This window comes from Struthio camelus, chromosome 8 (genome assembly GCF_040807025.1).
Source record: "Struthio camelus isolate bStrCam1 chromosome 8, bStrCam1.hap1, whole genome shotgun sequence".
NCBI classification, from domain to species: domain Eukaryota; kingdom Metazoa; phylum Chordata; class Aves; order Struthioniformes; family Struthionidae; genus Struthio; species Struthio camelus.
Genome location: NC_090949.1, coordinates 5116278 through 5137305, shown reverse-complemented (window position 1 = coordinate 5137305; position 21028 = coordinate 5116278). Strand labels below are relative to the sequence as shown.

Sequence of the window (21028 nt, the reverse complement as noted above, 5' to 3'; positions counted from 1 at the left end):
CTAACTTTCTACCTTTTCTTTTTTAAGGTAAAAATAGCATGAAATACATTCAGTAGCAAAGCAGTGGAAATGCAGAATGAAAGAGAGAGCCCTGTATTCCTGGAAGAAAAACCTGTATGTGTTAAGTCATGATCCTGAAATAAATTATGTAGACTTCTGAGTTGGGAAAGATCGGCTCTTGGTCAATGCTGAGAGTTAGTGATCCAGTTCCAAAGTATTTGACTTTCTCTAAATGCCATCTAGTGTAGCCCAGTTTTAAAGGGTGCTGTGATGTATATTTGTTTTAACTTAAAGGCCCCAAATCAGTGCTTCATTGTGTCTCCCTTTAGTATTATGTGGAAGGAGGTCATGGGACAGCTCCCAGTAGGATCTTAGCATAATAGACAGGAAAAGACTTTAGTTCAAGCCTTCATGTTTGCAAGAACAAAGTGATGTCTGGTTCTGTGTATACTCACAGCCCTGGATATACACAGTGTGACATGTCTTGTGAAGCCAGCTGTTGGTACAACAGCCCCTTTAGCAGGGTAGCTCTCCTGGTTGACAAGCAACCATCCATTAGAACAGTCATTCAGTCTTCCCATAAAAATCTCTGCCCTGATCTTCACGTTCTGAAAATGACATGCATTCAGGTTTTCTCTCTAGCAGTTGGGAAAAAAATCTAGCGTTATGTAACACAAGAGAGTTCTTGTTTTCAATGCCAAAGGTATTTAGGCTTATTAGATTATGCGGACGTGTGCCAAATATCCCTGAGTCTAACAGTTTAATAATGAAAATAAGAGGTAAAGTTCTCCCACATATATGAGTAGTTTCTTGGATTTCAATGCAACTACTTAGTATAAGGAAGGGAACTCACCCGTACCAGTTTCCTGTGGAGAACTGTGGAAAAGCGTGACTTTCTTACATAGTTTTTAAGTCTTGATACTTTAGTTTCAGTAAAGTTAGATTATTATTTACTCCTAATGTAATTGTCCCATTTAGTTATTGAGTGACATCCTGCCTCTGAAGCCAATGGTTTGTCAAGGCATCTGAATTTTTGCTGTGCTTGACTTTCTTTTCCTAATGAAAGAAGAAACCTAACAGCTTTTTTCCCCTCTCCCTCTCCCTCTCCCTCTGTTTTTACTTTGTTTACATCCCAGTGGCACAGGTGAAAGCATCTACCTTAAAAGAAACTTCAAGGGCCAACCAAAAAGTCTTTTCAAACTTCTAACAGGAAAAAAAAAAATGCTCACCTAATATGCAACTTAGGTGTAGCAAATTAGAAAATAAACTAATTAATGGGCAGGACAAGGAGGATATGTTTGTCAGCTGGCAGTACTGATTACATGGCTGACCACCTTTCCAGATACTAGTTTTACTAGACATTAATGCATACGGACCTGATGGAATTTGCCATTTCTTGGATTAAAGCTAGGCAGTGACATTTTTATTTTGTTGGTTCATTCCGTCTGGATAAAATTATAATTTGTTAAATTAAGTGAAGCCAGCACTATTATTTTAGAGTATCATGTTTGATTCACAAAGATAATAAAAGACTAGTTCACAGATCTACCATGTAACTAAATCAACCTTGCTTTATTTATCCTGTAGAGTTTTACAGTCAAAGTAAAATCAACTTCTTAAAGTGAAAAACAAAAAATTCTTTCCGTATTGGGCATCTCAGGAACAGATTAGAATCCAACAAGATCAACAGTTGTACTTAAAAATATCCTTTGGAAGTTTGCACCTAATCAAAGTAAAGGCCTTATTTCAAAAGTATGCATTCTCAATAAAAGTAAAAAGCAAGATTTAATTAAGATTTATATTAATATAAACTAATATATACATTATATATATTAGTTCATATATATACAAATTACTTTTAATATAAGTTTGATGTGGACACATAGTTTGATACTGACTCAGATTGAAAAAAATAGGAATCACTCCAGACATGAGAGCTATGCTAGTTATTCCAGTGCCACACGAATGTAGCAGTTTCAGGTAGACTTTGATTTAATGAAGTTTCCTACTGAAAAGCTAAACACGCACAGAGCCAGCTATCCCAGATAGATTAGTCACTCTGGGATACATGTACTTTTCAGAAGGTATGTAGCGCTGTCATTCAGGTCTGAAAGGGTTAATTAAAACCCAAATATTTATCTCATAGGAAACTTAATATCATAATAGTAGGTACAGTCAACAGGTAGAATTTTAGGTAGAGCTGTAGCTTGCCTGTTTTAATCCTTCAGTCTTGTTACTTTCTGCATTTCTGAACTATTCTTATTCATCTAGAAAATTACTCTGGAAATGCCACAGAGCTATTTCACTTATTCTTTCAATAATTTTATGACAACTCGGCTTCCAAATATAAATATTACTTTTCCCAATGCGTCTGCTACAAACACTACCTGGCAACTACAGATGAAAGGTGAAAATTTTTTACTGCCTTTGTCATTGCCAAGAGAGATGATTCAGCTGTTGCCTTCTGAAACTTATTTTGCTGATACGTGAGGCACAAGGAAAGCTAGCTTCCACTCCCACAAGTGTTCAGACTCATCCTGGGTAGCAGGTACCAAACGTGTTTTTGTCACAGAAACTTCTAAAGTCAGAGAGCTGCTACACTGAGAAAGAAGTCATGTCAAAGCTATGATTCCATGAGACATAGTGAGCTTACTTAACAGCTTTCTTTGGATGAACTGGGAAAGTCCTGCTCCCGTTCTCCTCTTATGCTCTTGCACTCATTGGGCCCTTTAAGAAGGGTTAACTTAATAACTTGGAAAAAGCTTATTAGCCAAAAAAAAAAAGTTTTAGAAATCCACCCACTTTTTTTTTTTTTTTTAAATCATCTCCAGTGTGGGCCAGAACAAGGGAAGGACAGGACTGTACAAGAGGGAGTGGAAGTAGTAAGATCTTTCAGCAGCAGTGAGTTGTTACCTTAGCTCAGCTGCTCAGGGAACCATAAGTCTTAATCTTTGATTATTACTGCATTTTTCCAGTCAAGGTTTTAAATCCATTTGCGAGTATGATTTAAGTCAAATGAAATGAGAAACCTGGACACTTGTCAAACCATCAGTGGCTCTCATCAACACCATGCTCTCAAATATAACAATGAAAGGTTGAGCAGGTATTCTTAAATGTCACTTCCACTTTATTACATAGCTTATTTCAAGTGTGACTTGGTACTGATAAGCGAAATAATATTGCAAGGTTTAGACATTCCACATAATGGAAACATTTATGCAAAGGTTATTAGCATGAAAGTGACTTGGGAAAGAAAAAGATCTCTGTTGTACTTGCACAACAGAATCCTGCTTTTTCCACATAATCACTGTTCTTGCAAGTAAGTTTATAAAGACTAAGAATTTTAACTCCTTACTCTTAGGAGACAGAATCTGCATTGTCATGTTGCAGGAGAGTTGTGTCAGAATAGTGATGCTATTTTGATCTCCACTTCAAACAGCTGACTGCCTTTCAGAACGATCCATTTGGCACACATAAGCGTTAAATTTGTACTACCCTGTTTAAAATAATTCACAATTATGCTTGACAATAAAGCACAAGAGGAGTATCATTAAATTTTATTGTACAAAACTGCCAAGATATGGTATTCCTTAGAATTAAAAAGGCCCTGGAACAATTTTGTAAATGGAAAGCTTAATGCACAACCTTCTGTCCAGCAATGATATTCACCTGCAAGACCTTCTTCTAGACATGTCAGATATAATTGAAAAAATATATATATTCTCACCAGTTCAAGCAATGGTTTAGTTTTCCATGAAATAAGTATTTCCGTAAACACGTTTAGTCAAAACAAATGCCTTCGAATTTTCTTACTTTAGAGATCCAAAACAATCAGACAGCTTTGGGAATCAGAGAAGCCTATCCCATGGGAAGAGTCTAGGTGTTTGTATTCCATGTGAAAATTTCTATATTTATAGAAATAAGTAACACACCAACATAGCATTTCCTAACCAAACACTTACAGCAAACAGATCTTGTTTCTGTGATGTTTTATTCAGCAGTGCAGCAAAAACCTTTTATTTATTTATTTATTACCTCATTTCTGTATCAAATTCAAAACTTGACTATAGACCCAGGGAAAACTTTGTCATTAATTTTGTTCATAAAACCTACCCTTTATTGCACAGGATTTACAAAAAGTCAAATCTATGCAAGGTCTACACTCTGCTTCTTGGCAAAAACAAAAAAACAAAAAACAAAAAACAACAACAACAACAAAAAAACCAACCCAACAGCCAAACACACACACAATAGTTTTCCCTTTCTCCCAAGGGAAGGAATTATATCTTGGAATTTGTATAAAATGAAATTAAAAAAAAAAAAGGGAACTAAATAATTTTCTGTTAAATTCCAGTTCAGCTGCTAATAGCATTTAAACAGCAGTGCTACTCAGTGCTACGAAGAACTGCACTACTTGCATTTCCGAAGAAAAAACAAATTGAAACTATGAAATTATCAGGGAAGCTCAAACAATTGTGCCAAGAGAGCACAAGACTATCTTTGCTATGGCCTAAGCTTTACAAAAAGTGCTTCTCTGCAGGACACAGTCACAGCAATAAACTTCTGAGCTGGTCCCAGGGCATGAGTTATCCTTGACACCCGCACACACACTAGTACTTATTACACTGTGCTTTCTGTGAAGAGACTATGCCTCAGTACTTTACATTCTCTGTTCTCTCTCCTCCAGAAGAAAAAAACCTTTTATGCAAGATAAAAATAATTTTGAGTAATTAGTCATGTATTAAAGACCTAGTTTGGAATTATTTATTCATTTTAACATCTAGTCATATAAAATAAACTGTAAAAGTATGAAGGTATCAGATCGTGGCTTTCAGCAATGCAGTTGGGAAATAGGAATTCAACATAAAACGGGATTTTCTTTTTTATTTCCCTCTGAAAAGGGTCACATCAGAACGAATGAAAAACACCAAAGAATTTCACTTCAAGCCTGCACTCCTGCCTTTTGTCCTTTCCCCAAGAGGGGAGACCACTGGAAGAATCCTCCAGGGTTCGAGTTATGTTGTTCTTTGTGCTCTTGTATCAGGGCTCTGGCTGGAACTATGTACTGCTCTCTTTGGGCGGCAGAGGTGGCTGAGGCTGCTGTGGTGGCTGTGTGCCTGTGGCGGTTTTGATAGAGTTCAGGGTTTTGCTAAACCAAGAGTTTTTGGCAGCTTGGATTTCATTCATAAGGGCTCCTCTCTGGTGCTCCAGCTCCTAAGAAAGCAGAATAATCAGAAATGATCAAAAATAACAGTTAACAAAAGAGCATCTTCAAACTCAATCCCTGCAATCAGGCACTTTCTTCAGACCTCCCAGGGCACTGGAGGAGGACAAATTGAAACCTAGCAAACGGCTGAAGATATTTAGGAATTTCTACAAATGAGAACTTTTTTGTTTTCCAAGACAGAAGAGAGTAAGATGCTGGAAGTTCACAGGCATACACTGGTAAAGGTATACGCTCCCTTCAGGAACAATTTTTTTGCGTGAGTCAGAATTATCATGTACAGAGTACAACGAGGTTGCACCCACCACACCGTAGTGGGATTCCATGTACCTGAATTTTGCACTTGGCTTCCACAAGCTGCAGTTTGGTCTGTGCAAGCTCCAGCTCCATCTCTCTCAGCTGCTTTGTGAGCGCATCCTTCTCATCATCTGCTTCTATTTCTTGATTCTCCCTGCTTACAGCAGGCACCTTCAGTGCCCCTTCCTTACTGAAAATCTCACTGCAGTGTTTGCAGGCCATCACTTTACCCTGAAAGAGCCAGAAAGCTTGTTTTTAATCCATGTTACAGGAGTTGCTGTTATCCGGAAAAAAAATATTTTTATGTTAGCCTGCCTTTCTGTTAATAATGTTTCGAACGGTCTAGTACTAGTTTTCATGCTTAAAGAATTTGAGAAGTTCATGAACTTCCTGGGTATACTGAACAGTATATAAGTCCCTAAAAACTACCTAGCACGTTCTGTCTACGCACAGAGATTTTGCTTCTAGCGTAGAATTACACAAACCTTCTTGCGATCAAGACATTGTAACATTTTGCAGTATTAAGGGCAGCACACTGCCGAAGAGCAAGTTGTACTCTAGTGACTTTTTGTCTTGCATAAAAGCACTTGACCAAGCGCTGAGGTTAGCATAGTTTTTGATGTTTTAAAGAAACCCAGGTAGTTTTTCCATATTTCCCAGAAGCAAGCACCCTCTTTTGGCTGCAATGGTCAGTACGGTCTTGTTGGCAGTGGTGTTTAAGCATCTTACAGAATAGCCTTTTTGGCCAACAGCACCCGATGCACAACAGTGCGGTTCCTAGGCTGCCTGAAGAGGTGAACCACTCATGGCTGAAGATGTAGCACAGCTGGCCTGGCCGGACCTCACCCAAACAAAAACAAACTACTGAACTATTTCAACAAATTATAGGAACATCAATCCTTGTGTTTATTTTTGTGATAAATATGAGATAAAATTTTGCTACCAGAAAGCAACAAAGAGGTTCAGCTTGAGCACTTAAGAAAAAACTGGGAAATTACAACAGAGGAAAACAATTCCCCCTACTCTTGTCGAGACAAAGCAGTGAGACAGAATTATTACCTGAATAGGAAACTTCACCGCTAATGCGGACGCTCCAGGTAAAGGGGTTTAGAGAAAGGAGAGGAATTGCTCAAGAGATTCTGGGGATGGGCCAAGACAGTGCCAACGAGTTAAAAAAAAACCCTGCTTAAATTACACTGTAGACAAGTCCAGAATTCCCAACATAAATGGCATCCTAAAGCCAACTCCTAACTCTCTGCTGTGCAAAACAGAAGCAGTACACTGTCTTCTCGTGAGAGCCATCTTTTGTTTTCATTTAATTAACACATTTAAATAAATACTTCCTCTCTGTACATTTGTTTGCAAAAGTATTAATTTCTATAGGAAAAAAAAAAATCTAAGTATTATAGTCACTCCAGTTTGAGCAGTCCAGCCTTTCCGAGAATACAGAAATGAAGTAAAGCCTTTAATTGTTTACATCCCAAGAAAGATGAGTACAGAGCTATCAGTGCTGCTTGACAGATGCTACTGTTGTTACAGTTAAGTTAACTTCACATTTTGTTCTGTATTACTGGCATAATTTAGGAATACTTGAGCTCGAAACATCTCCTATGTAGTTTCTCACCTTCACAACTTCCAGCTCATCTTTACTGGCTGCCTGCTGTTTTTCCAGCCTGGTACTCAGCTGGGAACAAATCTGCAGGACAGAAAGCAATGCCTTAGATAAAGTTCACTTTACTAAAATATAATGAGTACTTTTCAACAGCAATGTTTGTTAGAGCTACGTCTTAAGTTCTACCTCACTCAGATATGCATATCCCCTTAACAAATGCACTGCTGGTGATAACAAGACTGGAAAAGGCAGCATTCAACATTGAACCTTAACACAGAGACTGTGATGTTTTATGGACGAATTGGTTTATACCAGTTACACTGCATTATGTCACGGAAGAAAGAAACATTTACCCTACAGTACTAAGAATATCTAACGGATAGGTTATTCTTGGCTCCCTAAATTAGCAGACTGCTGGGAAAACCACATAAAGGATTGTAACAGATCATAATGCTTCCTCTCCAAAAGCCTGAAACGTAATGCATCTTATTTAGAGGATGAGGTCTACAGCTCTGAAAAGGCAGCTCTGAGGTTGAAAAAGTTTACAAGTAAACACGAGAGAGTTTCTGTGGAACATTACCTGTTTATACTCTGCAATAATGGCTGTGGTTTTCTTAATCTCAGATTCTGCCTTCTCTAGCTGCTTCCTGAAGACCTCCTTCAACTAGGGATTCAAGGAGAGAAGTTAGTTACACAGTATGCCGAAAGAAGTTGTCAATATGGGTGATCAAATTGTTCTCAAAGCTTTGCTGTGTTTATAGCAATACTACAGCTTTTTCTTACCAATTCACAATTCTTCAGACAGAAATCTGGTCTACTCGGTAAACAAATTATATGCATTACATTTAGTTATAGCCAAAAAAATCTCTCCAAGATACTGTGTATCCCTGTTCAGAGCGTTCTCCTGTATAGTAACTTTCTCTCTGTCTGTTAAACGGGGTATCATAGTCCACAGAATACAAAACAAGGCCATTACAGACAGTCTCAAATTTTGTATTTTATTGGTTTCTTTCGTCTTCACACTACACAGCAGGTCTGGGGAGGCTTGGGGGGATGGGTTATCTGTTTGTTTGTTCTGAGGCTGAACAGGGAGAAAAATCACTCCAGCACAATCGCTTTCATCTCCCTACCCGGAGAAGTAATTCTAGTTTCATCTGCGGCACTGCACTAAAATACAGCTGACTCCTTTCCTGACCATTCAGAACCATTAACTGTGGGAGCCCTTTCAGTAGGCAAAAGGCCTCTACTGCCTTAGAGCGTATATAGCAAACACAGAATTTGGCAACCTCCGTTTTAGAGAGGGACAAAAAAAAAAAAAAAAAAAAAAAAAAAAAAGAGAGTCTGGTTGTTGCAGTCACTGTTGTCAAATGGCAAAAAATAAGAATTGGAGTATCATTTCTGAAACATACTTAAACATACATCATTGTTCTGCCTATAGATACGTAGGCTTAAAAAATTAAAACTGAACATTTTGCAGATGAGGCAAAACAAGGCCAGGTCCAGTTAGCAAAAACGCCCCCAAACCGTCAACTCCATTCTGATGCTGGTGCTAGCTTAAGACAAGAACATTAATAGCTTTATTTCAATGGACCAGCAGCTGGATCCAGAATGAACTCTTACACATGGGACATTCAGAGCTTAAGTAAAGGAAGACGCTAGGAGATGTACCTTTCTTAAAAACCATTTGCCCCGGTGATGTGAATTTTTTATTGCCACTGCAGTTCGGAGACAGAATCCTTTCCACAACTGCAATACATTCATGCTTTTCTACGTATCCTTTTGGTTGCGTTTAGCTAAAAGGAAGAAGTTGGACTGTGTCTCACCTGAGCAGTTTCTTCTTCCTGCTTCCGTTTCTCTTCCTCAGTCTCCACTAGTTTCTGTTTGGTCAGGAGAAGTTCCTTGTTCAGGACATCTGCTTTGTCTTCAGCCTACAATGAGAAAAGCCGGTGTAATCTAGGTGTTATCTGCTCCAACAGAAATATATATTCATGTATATATCTCTCATATATTACAGATTTAGGTTCTAGAGTTCCCTCTTCTTGCCCTCAAATGGCTCACCTGACCTAATTTGACAGGAAATACCCTTTTCAAGTAGCTATTTTCTAAGCTATTTCATTGTGGTTCAACAACCGAGCAAAAGGAGGACCCTAACATACACGCCCAGATTACAGGTAAGCAAGGATCCTAGATCGTATGCCTTTATGTAAGCCTAATACAAACAAAGGTACATAGAGTATCTTTGTTGGGAACAATATTAATTCCAATGAGGGTAGCATGATTGAGCTCCTGTGTAACCTTAGTTAACTCATTCCACTTTTTACACCTGTAAGTGGAGAAAAAAAGGATACTGCAGAAGAGGTCAGGTGCTTACGCTGTACCGTACAAAGCGTCAGGAGTTAGACAAGTATAACAGAGACAAACAGGACTGTCAAGTTAGAAGGTTTGGTTAACAGTGCAAAATAAATACTTCTAGGAGGAACTAGATACTCTGTGCGTACTAGAGGATATGAACTTTCTCCTTTCTGTGAAGGGCCAAGGATACGGTGAAACGTACTGGGGAATACTTTGCTTTCATGATGACTATCCTCACTGATCACTGGGAAAGAAATACTCAGTCAACGTCTGATTACGTTCTGTTGACTACCTCCCCCCACAACTGGGGGATAAACACTGCGTCGTGTCACTCATGCTGTTCGATAACTGGGTGCTAGAACAGGCAACGGTTGCGGCCAAATAACACCTTAGTTGTTGAAAACGCAAGCGGGCAAATGGCACTGTAAAACAATGAATAACAGTACAGAACTTGTCTCTGAATTACACTTTGTTTTCCTACCGTTACTGGGGATATTGGCTTATTTCTCTGCCACAGTGTTAGTTATTAATGAGGGTGCTATTGGCGATGGCAGAAGCAGCTCCGCTAAGGCCACAACCAAAGAGATGGACTGAGGAGTCCTGCGTTGCTTAGTTTGCAAATAGCCTTATGGAAGAAAGGGGAAAAAAGAGATCAATAAAAGAAAGGAAGAAGGATAAGGTTGACAGAGAGGACAAAAGTGGTACAGGATAGCAAGGATATTTATGGTAAAATACCTGTTTAAAACCTAACACTTCATAAGTATTGTAATACGCTTTAAAGTAACAACTAAAAATATTTATTCCTTGTATCTGGTCATTGCAGGTTCTCCTAGTGTCTGCAGTAGGACATGCTATCACCTGCTCTTGCCCATGAGGACTGGCACAAGGTACTTGCTTGACAGCTGTGTCCTGATACTTCAGAAAGCAACATGGGGAGGAGCAAACATTAAGCTTGTTCTATATATAACTATTCCTAGGGAAGACAGAGCACCTCAACACGTTATTGCTGGCCTTTACATGAGACAGCCCCACTCCACCACACATCTCCGTCTGCTCTTGCTCACTAAGATGACTCAGGTTTTTAGAATCACATGGATCCAACACAGCAGAGTCTAATTCTCAAGGATTTCACTACACAGAAATACAAATTGCAACTACTGTGGTCAGTGACATGTTAACAGTTTCCAAGTTAGATAAAGAAAGCCTGAAACCCCCGAAAATCAAATTGAGTGGCCCATGCAGGAATAGATTTTATGTTACGTGAAATGCTATTGTCTTCCCATAGCAAGGTGCTAATCATGAAGGATGGTGGGATATGGCCCTCCCGTATTCAATACATTAATAACAGCCGTTAAGGAATTTATCAATATTACATAAAACACTAAAGCAAAGAGAGGGTGGAACGCGTAATTCTCTGAAAGCCAGCTCTAGGATAAATGGCTCTGAAAGCTGTTGTCCTCCACACTCCTGGCTTCACAGGAAATGAAAAACAGTTACCAAAGGACGGACGCCCAAGAACCTTTTTAATTTTTGGTGCGTAGGCTACTGCATTATCTCTGAATTTTGTTAGCTGTAGTGGAAACTACTGTGGAAAACAGATCCAGATTTTGCAAAGCAACTTCCTTGAAAGTAGTCTTTCAAGGAGTATGTGATACCTTTTTCACGTTATAGTCATCCTTTAGTATCTGCCTTATATTTTCTAAAACCAACCTCAACAGAGGAGTCGGTGTCTGTGTCCTTAGCATACCACTGCGTGCACCTACACGCATTTGGAAATCTAACTTTCTGACTGAAGGAGAAACTAGGCTGTCAGGAAAATAAAAGCACAAATAGTGTGCTTTTACTTTTGTACTCATGCTTTCAGTTGAATGTAAAACAGGGCTCCTACAATTGGCGCTGCCCAGTCTAAACTTGGGCTCATCACTGCTGGTGATGGACTCACCTGGTCCAAGTCGTTTCGTAAGGCGATTTTGCTTGTTACAAGTTCATGTGCAAGGTCATCGTTCTCCTGTTCCAGCCTCATGCTAGCTTCTTGGAGCCTGCGGTTTTCCCTCTGCGGAAAGAGAGCAACAACCAGAAAAAGCTGTTAATTCTTATCCATATGAAAGAAAGGTGGGTGAGCGTATTGTGTACATAAAACGCTGAGAAGGCAGGAGTGCGCATTAAGACAGGACTGCTGCTCTGGGATGCAGCAGTGAATTAAGCCAGCAGTGCAAATGCAGCATTTCCCATCCCAGTGGCTACGTTTGAGATGCGTAAGCGCCACACTGATCGTAGGGCTTCTCTGTCAAAAGTAAACGCAGTCCTCTCCTCAAAAGCACTTTGTTTCACGGTCACCATGGAAAGAAATTAGGCAGATAAAAATCCCACCCAGTAGCAGTGATGAGGGACCTTTTAAAGAGGGACCTCTTTTAAAGAGAGAGTACTTCTGATCAAAAGCAGAACTTGTCCTGCTCCATTTTGCAAAATTTTGACTGCAGGTAATCATAAAAACAGTCTGTTTTGTAAAAGCTGTAGCATCAACCATCCATCCTCTGCTGGAACAGTAAAGAGCAGCACTTAGCTGAGAACTTCTCTGCAGCTCGTGTAACTCCATTTGTGCGTTTTTTCCATAACTTGCACCAGTGGCAACAGCGCTTATTTTAAGGGACACCTGCTGAGCAAAAGCGTCAGGTGGAGGGCGGCTCTCGCTTTCCGAGCGACGGGCAGCGTTCCAGCACCGTGCTCCGCAGCCAAAGCCCGGCACCGCAAAACGCAGAACGCCCAGGCCGTGAGCCCTGGCGCTCCCCTGCGCTGCCGCTTTGCGCTGGCAAAAGCGGCTACGGCAAGCACTGACTAGTGAAGGTAAGTATACTGGAGGAGACTGAGAAGTAGTAATCCATGTTTCTTACAAAAATCAATTGGAGTGACTGTTCTGCTGGGGCTGAGAAGCGGAATCATATTTAAAAGACGTCTCCGGGTCAGTGGACTTCCAAGAGCCCATATCAAATAGCTTCGGAAGAAAGCCGCCAAGTGAGCCAGATACAGGCACCCTCCTCGAAGGGAGCAAAGAATTTGCCGGCTGGCGCTCACGCCGTGAGCGCGCGCCTTTCGCACCACGGCGGACTGCGGAGGGAAGCGGCGTGCTACGGACCCTCCAGGAGAAACATCGAGTTCATATGGGAACTCCCAGATGGGGGGACAATAACCTACATGCTGAGACTTCAAAAAGACCCTGTGTTCACTTTAAAAAAGCAAGTTATGTTCTCCAAGGAAAAACAGTAAAAGGAAATATATGCATCAGCGTTTAGGACAGCAAAAAAATTTCCAAAAGTCATGCAGCTCATACCGTTCTACAAAATGTGATTTCATTATGTAAACACATTATTCATCCCCCTTAGCTTTTTCCTGTTCTCCAGCTGTTCAAAACTCAACACAGTGAAACAGCCCTGTTTTCATTTCTGTTGCCAGAAGATTTTGCACGCTTGTCTTGAACAAAAAAGGACAACTACCACTCCAAGAAAACGTTTAAGAAATCAAAAACAAAACAAAAAAAACAAACCACCACCCTTCTGGGTCCTTAGCTTCCTGCATGGCAGGAAGCAGAACCGCTTTGCAAATGCCTTTTCCTTAACACGACCTTATTGTGCAACTGAAGGTCTTAAATTATACACTGCTCTGCACGGGAAAGCAAGTTTTCTTTAGAGTATGATCTTTTGAAGAGGAAGCACTGTTTTGTTACAGAAACCATAAGTAAAATACTTGCCATATCGTTTAGCGTAGTTAAAATAACCATTGCTAAAAGATGCATAACTTTCGATTTTATTTTGACTGCACTGTACTCTGGGACAAGGAACTGCTAGAAGTAAAATTCTTCTGTAAGGATAATACATACCTTAAAGTGTAAAACTAAAATGCAATCTCTAATTAAAAAAAAAAAGGCTCTGTTGTATCTTTATTTCTGTATTTTTTTCGGATCATCTAAGAAAGAGTGATTTTATCGACACAGCTCTGCCAGCGAGCGGTTATCAGAAAGTGCCTTGAGTTCGTGAAGAAACTCTGACCAGATGGACACAGTAATAAGCTGCTGATACTGAAGGCTGCCGCAGCACCAGCACCTCTTTGTAGGAGCGCTGCTTAGAGGAGGAACTCAGCACGTTTCTAAACTTCCGCAAAACCACCCCGACAGACCTCGGCTGTAACGTTTTTGGCTATGCTCTTGCCCAAAGCTTCAGTGTCTGCAAAGCGAGCTGCACAACGTGAAGTCCGAGGCTCCCGCTCTGCGTTCACAGACAAGTGGATAAGCAAGCTACGTGGTTGGAAAGGCACTATCCTCCTCTTAAACACAAACTCACCCGGCACGTTTTTAGCAAGTTAAATATCTCTTACCTCGGGCATCCGGTCAGTAGCTATGAGCTATTTTAATCTCGTTCTCTCCGTTTTTAATTTCTAGCTGAAAATCTCTTACTGGGCCACCTTTACTCTTCCTCCGCACAAGGCGGCATGCGTGATCAGACATTGTTTGTGTTTTCCAGCTCCTCCCTGCAGATCTGGCAGTGAAAACCTGCCTCCTTCCTTGGGAGGAGATTCTCAATCTGCTTAAATCCAAATAAAAACTAGCCTTACACAAGACAAAAACACCAAGCAATGCTACTTCTTCGTAGCAAACTATTTCTGAGGGCTCCAAAATTTTTGCAGGGCTTTAAAAAAAAAAAAAAAAAATATATATATATATATCATTTGCAATGGGAAAAAAATAAAAGTTCAGGGGACGGAGCTTGCAAGCTACAGGAGGGCTCACATCAGAGCCAGCGTTTCGTAACCTGGCAGGAGCCAACTAGTCAGACCTGCTGGATGCCCTTGGTGCACACCAACAGCTTCCTGCCTCCTCTCTGTCTAACGCTCACGATTTACCGGCTCCTCCGTTTCCTTCTCTTTGGTATCGGCTTCTGCACTCAGTAAAAACATTCCTCTTTCCCAAAGGGTCTCCTCCTCCCCGCTGTCTCAGAGGGCGGCTGGTGAATTCTGGCTAGCTTTTAAAAGGAGGATACTGCATTTCCGAAAGGGACAAACACCGCTGTCGCATACAAACACAAATCAACTTACCTCCTGCACAGTCACAGGACAAATACTGCTTTCAACCATTGGTGTAAAGACAGTGAAAACAGGATACAAAATAAGTTGTTGTTTTTTTTTAATGCCAATAAAAACAGCCAAAAAAACCCACTAAGAAAGTGTCGCTGCTTCTGCGGTGGGGTTTTGGTTCTGATTTTTAGAGAGGATGCGCTCCAGCTTCCATCGCACACTGACCGAGGGAAGGCAAACTTGAAACCAGCAGGCAAGGCTCGACTCAGGAAGACCGAGCAGGCTAAAACTCCACCCTCCGCCACGGCCCCGCGAGCGGCGGGAGGAACGCGCCGAGGGATTAGCGGCGCCGAGGCATCCTCCGGCTGCGGCGCTAGCGCCGGGCGACCCAGCGTCGCAAACCCCGCCGAGCGATCCAGCGGTCGCGTTGTCGGCGGACCGAAACCCCGCGCCCCACCAGCCGGCTCCTGGGGCGGCAGCAGCTCCCCAGCGGCGAAACGCGAAGACCGATTCAAGTTCGCGTTTCGCTGGATGCGAGCGACCCGAAGGCAACTGGAAAGAGCTCTTACTTGCAAAGAGCAATTGTGAAGGTGAAAACCTGAGCAGCGAGGCATCCGAAAAGCCAACCGGGCAGGGAAAGCCTCAAGGGCAGCGACACAGAGGCTTGGGGGGGGGGGGGGGGGGGGCTTTGTTTGCCGACTCCACCTCAAAAGAAACTTTCCTAAAGTCGTCCTAGCCTATTTTTTAAACAACAAAACCCACGTCGAGTTATCTAATGTTTTTCCTCGTTGGTAACCGAATGATAACCCTGTGACTGAAAATAAAAATTACTGCTGCGTTACTTTGTGCTTATACTTCAAACACACAAAGGCTCTTACGTCCACATTACACGTTTATTCAGATGCACAACTTCTCCCCTGCACAACGAGGTCCACAGGGGTAAAGGTGCTTCTGCACTCAGAAGCCAGTGCACCAACAGGAGCCGTTTGCAAACCTCTAGCCTTTCTTTACATTGTTATATACTCTTTATTATAAATAAGAAAAACTCCCAACCCAAACTGCAACAATTTTTCCATCAAGTCAATCCCAGCCTTTTACACGTGACGTGTTCCCAGACACAGGGGAAAAAAGCCACCCACAGTATATAGCAAAGTATTCATCTGAACTACTTTGCTATTTTTGCTGCACATACAGATCTTTCTTTACTGGCTTTTATGGGCAATTTGTAATTTATTTTAACCAAAAGTCACAAAACGCGGTGCCAAAAGCAATTTAGGACACGTTTACTTTTGCATCTTGTAAAAAAGCTGACAAAAACGTTGGGTGATAGTTTGCTATAAGCAATAGATAATTATTCCACTGTAAAAGGTGCCCACAGACAATCCCATTTCCCTAAATATTTGTAAATACAGATGGAAATAAACCCCCAAATGAAATCTACAGCAGTCTCTAATACTGGTTTGGTTTTTTTTTTTTTGGGGGGGGGGGGATAAACTCTATCACAATCCGCACGTCTGGGTGTGAGCTGGGCAGCACACACCCGGCGCGAACAGCCCTACTGCAACACACGGACTCAACCCGTCAAGGGAGCGCGCCTGACGGACGGACGGCGGGTCCGCCAGCGCGGGGAGCTCGGGGGCGGCGAGCCCGCCGACGCTCGGGCACCCCGGCCGCCGCCAGGCGGGCAGGCTCCCTCCTCCGGCGCCCGACGCGAGGCTGTTCGGGCTCCCTCGGCCGCCCCCTTCCCACGCTCAGCAACGCCGCGCTGAGCGGCCAGAGCCGACTGCGCTCGCACCCTGCCGTCACTCGCCTCTCGTTCTCCGCCGGGCTCCTAGGAGAGGGTCCGACTGCAGTTGCCACGCGCCAGACCTGCGGGGGCCTCTCGCTGCGGAGCCGGGGCTGGCGGGGGGACGGCAGCGGGGCTGCGGCCGCGCAGCCCGGAGGAGAAGGGCGGCTCGGCAAGGCCGGTCCTACCACGGCGCGCCGCCCACCTCCTCCTCTTTTTCCGCTCAAGAGCCCACCGAGCCGTTCCCGCGGCAGGGCCAACTCGCGGGAAGGCGGCTTACTCGAGACAGCCTAACAGCTCTTCACCGCCGCAACCGGGCGAGGGCCGGCGTCGCGCCGCTGCCGAGCGGCGTCCCGACGGCCCTGGCAAACCTGCACCGGCCACAAACACCTGCAACGCTGCAAACAGGCGGTAAAAACCACAACAGCTCTAACTGACTAAAAACTGTTAACCAACTGGAAACCATTTTCGTTCTTGACCTGTAAGAGGAATTTTCCGCACGGATCTCCACTCCGGAGATGCCGTCCGAGAAGCAGCCCCTCCCTTCGCGGGGGGGAGGAAAACCAAAAAAAAAAGGGGTTGTTTGAGGAAGAGAAACTGTAAAAGCTGCGGTACCGCTGCAGGCCTCTGAGGCGCAGCCCAGGCGGAGAGCGCCAACGCCGCGCTCGCGGGCCTGCCGCCTTTTCAAAAAGGTGGGCTCAGGCGTTTTCCGGGCAGAGCCCAGCACTGAGGCTGCCGAAACCAAACGCGTTCCTAAGCCCCCCGGGGCGGCAGCGCTAACGTTGCGGGGACGAGGGAAGCGGCCTCCCGCTGCTTTCTGCCTGCGCGGACCCTCGTGTTATTTGCTGTCTCTCAGACGGAGGCGCCCACCAACCTCAGTTTGGCACGTTAATAAAAATCGAGCGCGCAAGACAAGGATCAGAGAGCGCTTAGGAGCGTTTTGCCGTGACACCTTTCAGCTGAAGAACGCACCTGGACCTCGAGCCTGATGCGCGTCCAACCTGTTACCAGGACTCGCTCTACTCGCAGCCTCAGCGAGGGGGCTCAGACCCAATCCAGCTCAATAAAAAAAAATTCGCACAGCGAGCTGCAAAAGCGCAAGCCAAAGCCCTGGGCCGGGATCGTGAGTGCAACAGTAAGTCGTAACGGTAGCGGCCGAAGAGTCACTCCTATATCCTCGTTTGCAGTCTGGGGATAATACACCCTACTGTCCATCGTCCAGCCTTCACTAGTTAATACGCTTCCACAGAGCTTTCAAGATGCCTTCTGTATTTTCTAAGTATTATTTCAGTTCTGCGGTAGTATAAGCAAACCACTGAAAGAATACCTAGAAGTTAATCAGCAGCAAGTTTTTTTTTTTGTTTTCTCTCTCTAAATAGGTATATTGACAACCAGCTTCTTGACTGCTAATGCAGTCCCAGTTCTCACCGGGACCATTGACATAAAAGGAACTACAGTCAAAAAACATAGTATTTTTCACAGGTAAATACTTACAAAAAAAAAAAAGAGTCAGTTTTACTTTCTCCATAACATTAACCCTATCTCAGCATGTTTAGGGATTATGGCATAGTCTTTCACTACATTTCACTACTCTGTGCCAACAGCAACACACGTTAAGGCACAGTGAAGAATAGCAGGGAAACAATACAGGTATCTGTGAGCAACGTCAGTTCCCAGCTGAGCTGGGCAACGGGCAGTAAAGTGCTTCAACTCTGGCAGCTTCATCTAAGGAAAACTGAACTTTTTTTTTTTAAAAAAAAAAAAAAAAGGATAAGTAGGAAATGAAACCTGAATACTAGATATATACCTAGAGACAGAGCCTCTGTCGCACAAAAATCTACGGCAACAAAATGTAGCAGTGACAATAAAAGCAAATACACAGGAAAGATAAGCAATGCTGATCCACAATTAAAGAACTATTCCTTTTCAGTGAGCTATCAAGCTATCATACGAGTAACTGAAGAAGCTTTATTCTTCTGCTCCTTCAAAGCAGGATAATTACTACTATTATTTCTATCGCAGTAGTACCTTCGGATCCCTGAAGGGCTCTGGGTCCCAGCGTACTAGGCACTATATTAACAAAAAATTACTACATTTGCTACAAACAGAGATGAATAAAAAGGATCTTGTGTCAGTCAAGGAAGAGTTCATCTCTCAAAAGTCTCTGTGGACGTGACTGCACACAGCTTTTGCTAGACCAATGTGTATTTTCTCCTTTTTGTGTCAGTAGCTGAGAATCACCCTTTGTCTCTGCGTCTCATGAAGATCTCCCGTAAAAGTGCAACGGCAGGAGAGTTACCTACAAACATATAAACTGAAAGAAGAAAAATATTATATGTGGCTACTTGAAGATGTCTCGAGCGTTACAAACCGTGACTGAAACGGCCCGGACGAACGCCGAGTCCAAGCGTTCAGGGCCATCGTTCAAGAAACCGAGCTTCACCTGCCGCTTCAACTCCCTCGGCGCGCTCCCCGCCTGCCCCAGGCGAGGGGCGCGCGGTACCCCCACCGCCGCTCAGCGGCTCCAACCGGATCACCTGCCGCCTAACTCGGCCACCGCACCAGCTGCCCGGGCACCAGCTCCCGTACCTTGTATCTGTCCATGGGGTCCTCCTTTTGCAGCTGGCTTTCCCGCATCGCTTGGTACTCTCGCTCATACTTCTTCAGCTTTTTCGTCGGCACCTGTGGAACACATTCAGAAAACACGCACGTGAGGGGTCGAGAAACACCGGGGAAAAAACCGCCCGAAAGCTTGGCTCGCCAACAGGAAGCGCTGGATAGCCTCCGCTGGACGAAACAGCTCCCAGGGCCCCCTTCTCCACCGGGGTTGGCGGCGAGCCGCGTCAAACGCTTACCAATACAGTTTGCAGCGAGAGAAACCCTTCTGCCCCCGCTGCTGCTAGTTCTGCAAATGCTTGAAGGGAACCAGCAGTGAAGGAGAGGCGTTTTAATACAAGTAACAAGGGGGGGGGGGGAACAAAACACCATAAGCCAAAGGAACGAGGGAGCGGCGAGGAGGAACACGTTCGCTGATGCCTGTTGTTCACCGCAACGTAGCTGCTTTGCGGCCGCGGCAAGAAAGCTGTTGAAAGCAGAACGGGGAGAAAGGAGGGTGCACGCAAGAGCACCGCGCGGTTCCCTGGGGGGCGATTAGGGTAATGGTTTTTAGCGCCGAACGAGTATTCGACTCTAAATTGCTGGCAGTTATCAGCTTGTGACCGATGCCTACGTGAAGCCTGGCACCAGGCTCCTCCGAGGGACGCTGCCGTGTCCCTTCCAGCCACCGCAAGCAAACGGCGGGACGACGACGTATCCTACACGCAGGCACAAACAAACTGGCTAGGCGGCCGAGCTAGAGCCCGGCCGCATACAGCTTCACTTCCACGAAAGCACAGCTTTGGACTGCAGACGAGGCCAGGTACACGCCGAACGCTTGCGTTTTGTGAAGCGGAGCCTGGTGAGCCCCGGCGTTGCTTCGCCCTTCTCCCCGGCCGGGCCGGGCGCGCGGCCCCCTCCCCGGCCGCAGGGCTGCGCCGGCATCGCTGACAAAACGCGCCGCCGCGGCTCGTCGCCGCGTACGCCTCTCCCGCCTCAAAAACGCGCTCGGGGCGGGGGGACGCGAGCTGCTTCTCCGCTTCCTGCCGTCCCCGTTTCCGCTCCCCGTCCTTCCTTAACGCCTGATAACTCGTCCCACCAACCGCTTCTATTTATAAGCTCTCTCTTGCTGTCTGAAATTTTAACCTATAGCCGTGAGCCCAGGCCCGCCGGCGGAAAAGGCTCCAGCGCTCGTGGGGCACGTTAGCATCTGCTTATGCGACAACCTTGTCTTAACTGGAAGATGGTGTTTAAATACAGTGAAATTCTATCTTAAGGCTTGGGTCTGGGAGAAAATACGTATTAGACAGCCAGCTCATGCTAACCCACTAATCCCACACCTAACCCCCGGAGCCGGGACGCTCAGCGACGCCTGCGGGGACCCAGCGTCGCCACCACCGTCTCTTCAGCCGCCGCGTTCAACGGAGTTTCAGACTTCGTTGCGACGCTTTCTTCTTCTGGGTATCGCTGGTAAACTCAATACCATAAGTAAAATACAATACCCGTTTCCCTGTCCCCCAATTTAATTCCTCCAAGCAGCTTGCAAACCCAACAGGTGACTTCTCTTCAAGCCCTTTCATAAGCAAGCGCGTACAGCTAGCTGTGTTTCAACCCTCATGGATTGCTCCCCACCAAAACGTGCTCATAAATTGTCTCTAAAAGCTTCTGCTCTGGTGATGTCTTTCTTTAGCACCGTGGGGTATATCGGCTAGACCCGCCGGCTATCCAGTTTAGGAGACTCTTATGGCTTACGAGCATCGCCCATCTGTTTATCTCACTCTCTCGTCTTCCTGACGCCTTTTATTTTATTGTGCTCAAGCACAAAATTGGGTCGGAGGCACAAAGCCGCGCAGCCCAGCTTAATAAAACACCTGAGCTCAGGAACCGGACAAGCAAAACCTCTCTCAGAAAAAACACCCCGCACCGAAGGGCCAGCGCTCGCTCCGCCGCGGCTTTCAATCCGACCTCGCTGCGCTATCAGTCACCCGTCCGCGGCTCCTCGCCCCGGTTAAGCGCCAGCCCTACGACGGGGCGGCGATGGTTGCGCCCAGTCGGCGGCAGGGGTGCAAAGCCGCTTCCCGAAGGCGCTGAAGGCAGC

The 21028-nt window shown here is 44.5% G+C and overlaps 1 protein-coding gene across 14 annotated transcripts in view; it reads right to left on the bottom strand.

The window, feature by feature from the left end:
* Nucleotides 1-3545: 3545 nt before the first annotated feature.
* Nucleotides 3546-21028, bottom strand: part of RABGAP1L (RAB GTPase activating protein 1 like) — a 251950-nt gene continuing 234467 nt past the window's right edge. For all 14 annotated transcript variants that reach the window (XM_068951747.1, XM_068951745.1, XM_068951738.1 and 11 more), the window contains 7 exons: nucleotides 18925-19017; nucleotides 11428-11538; nucleotides 8957-9061; nucleotides 7714-7797; nucleotides 7146-7217; nucleotides 5555-5752; nucleotides 3546-5214 (listed from right to left, as the gene is read on the bottom strand). In XM_068951747.1, the coding sequence (XP_068807848.1) occupies nucleotides 5059-5214; nucleotides 5555-5752; nucleotides 7146-7217; nucleotides 7714-7797; nucleotides 8957-9061; nucleotides 11428-11538; nucleotides 18925-19017 (819 nt within the window). In that variant the 3' untranslated portion in view covers nucleotides 3546-5058. The remainder of the gene's footprint in view (nucleotides 5215-5554; nucleotides 5753-7145; nucleotides 7218-7713; nucleotides 7798-8956; nucleotides 9062-11427; nucleotides 11539-18924; nucleotides 19018-21028) is intronic.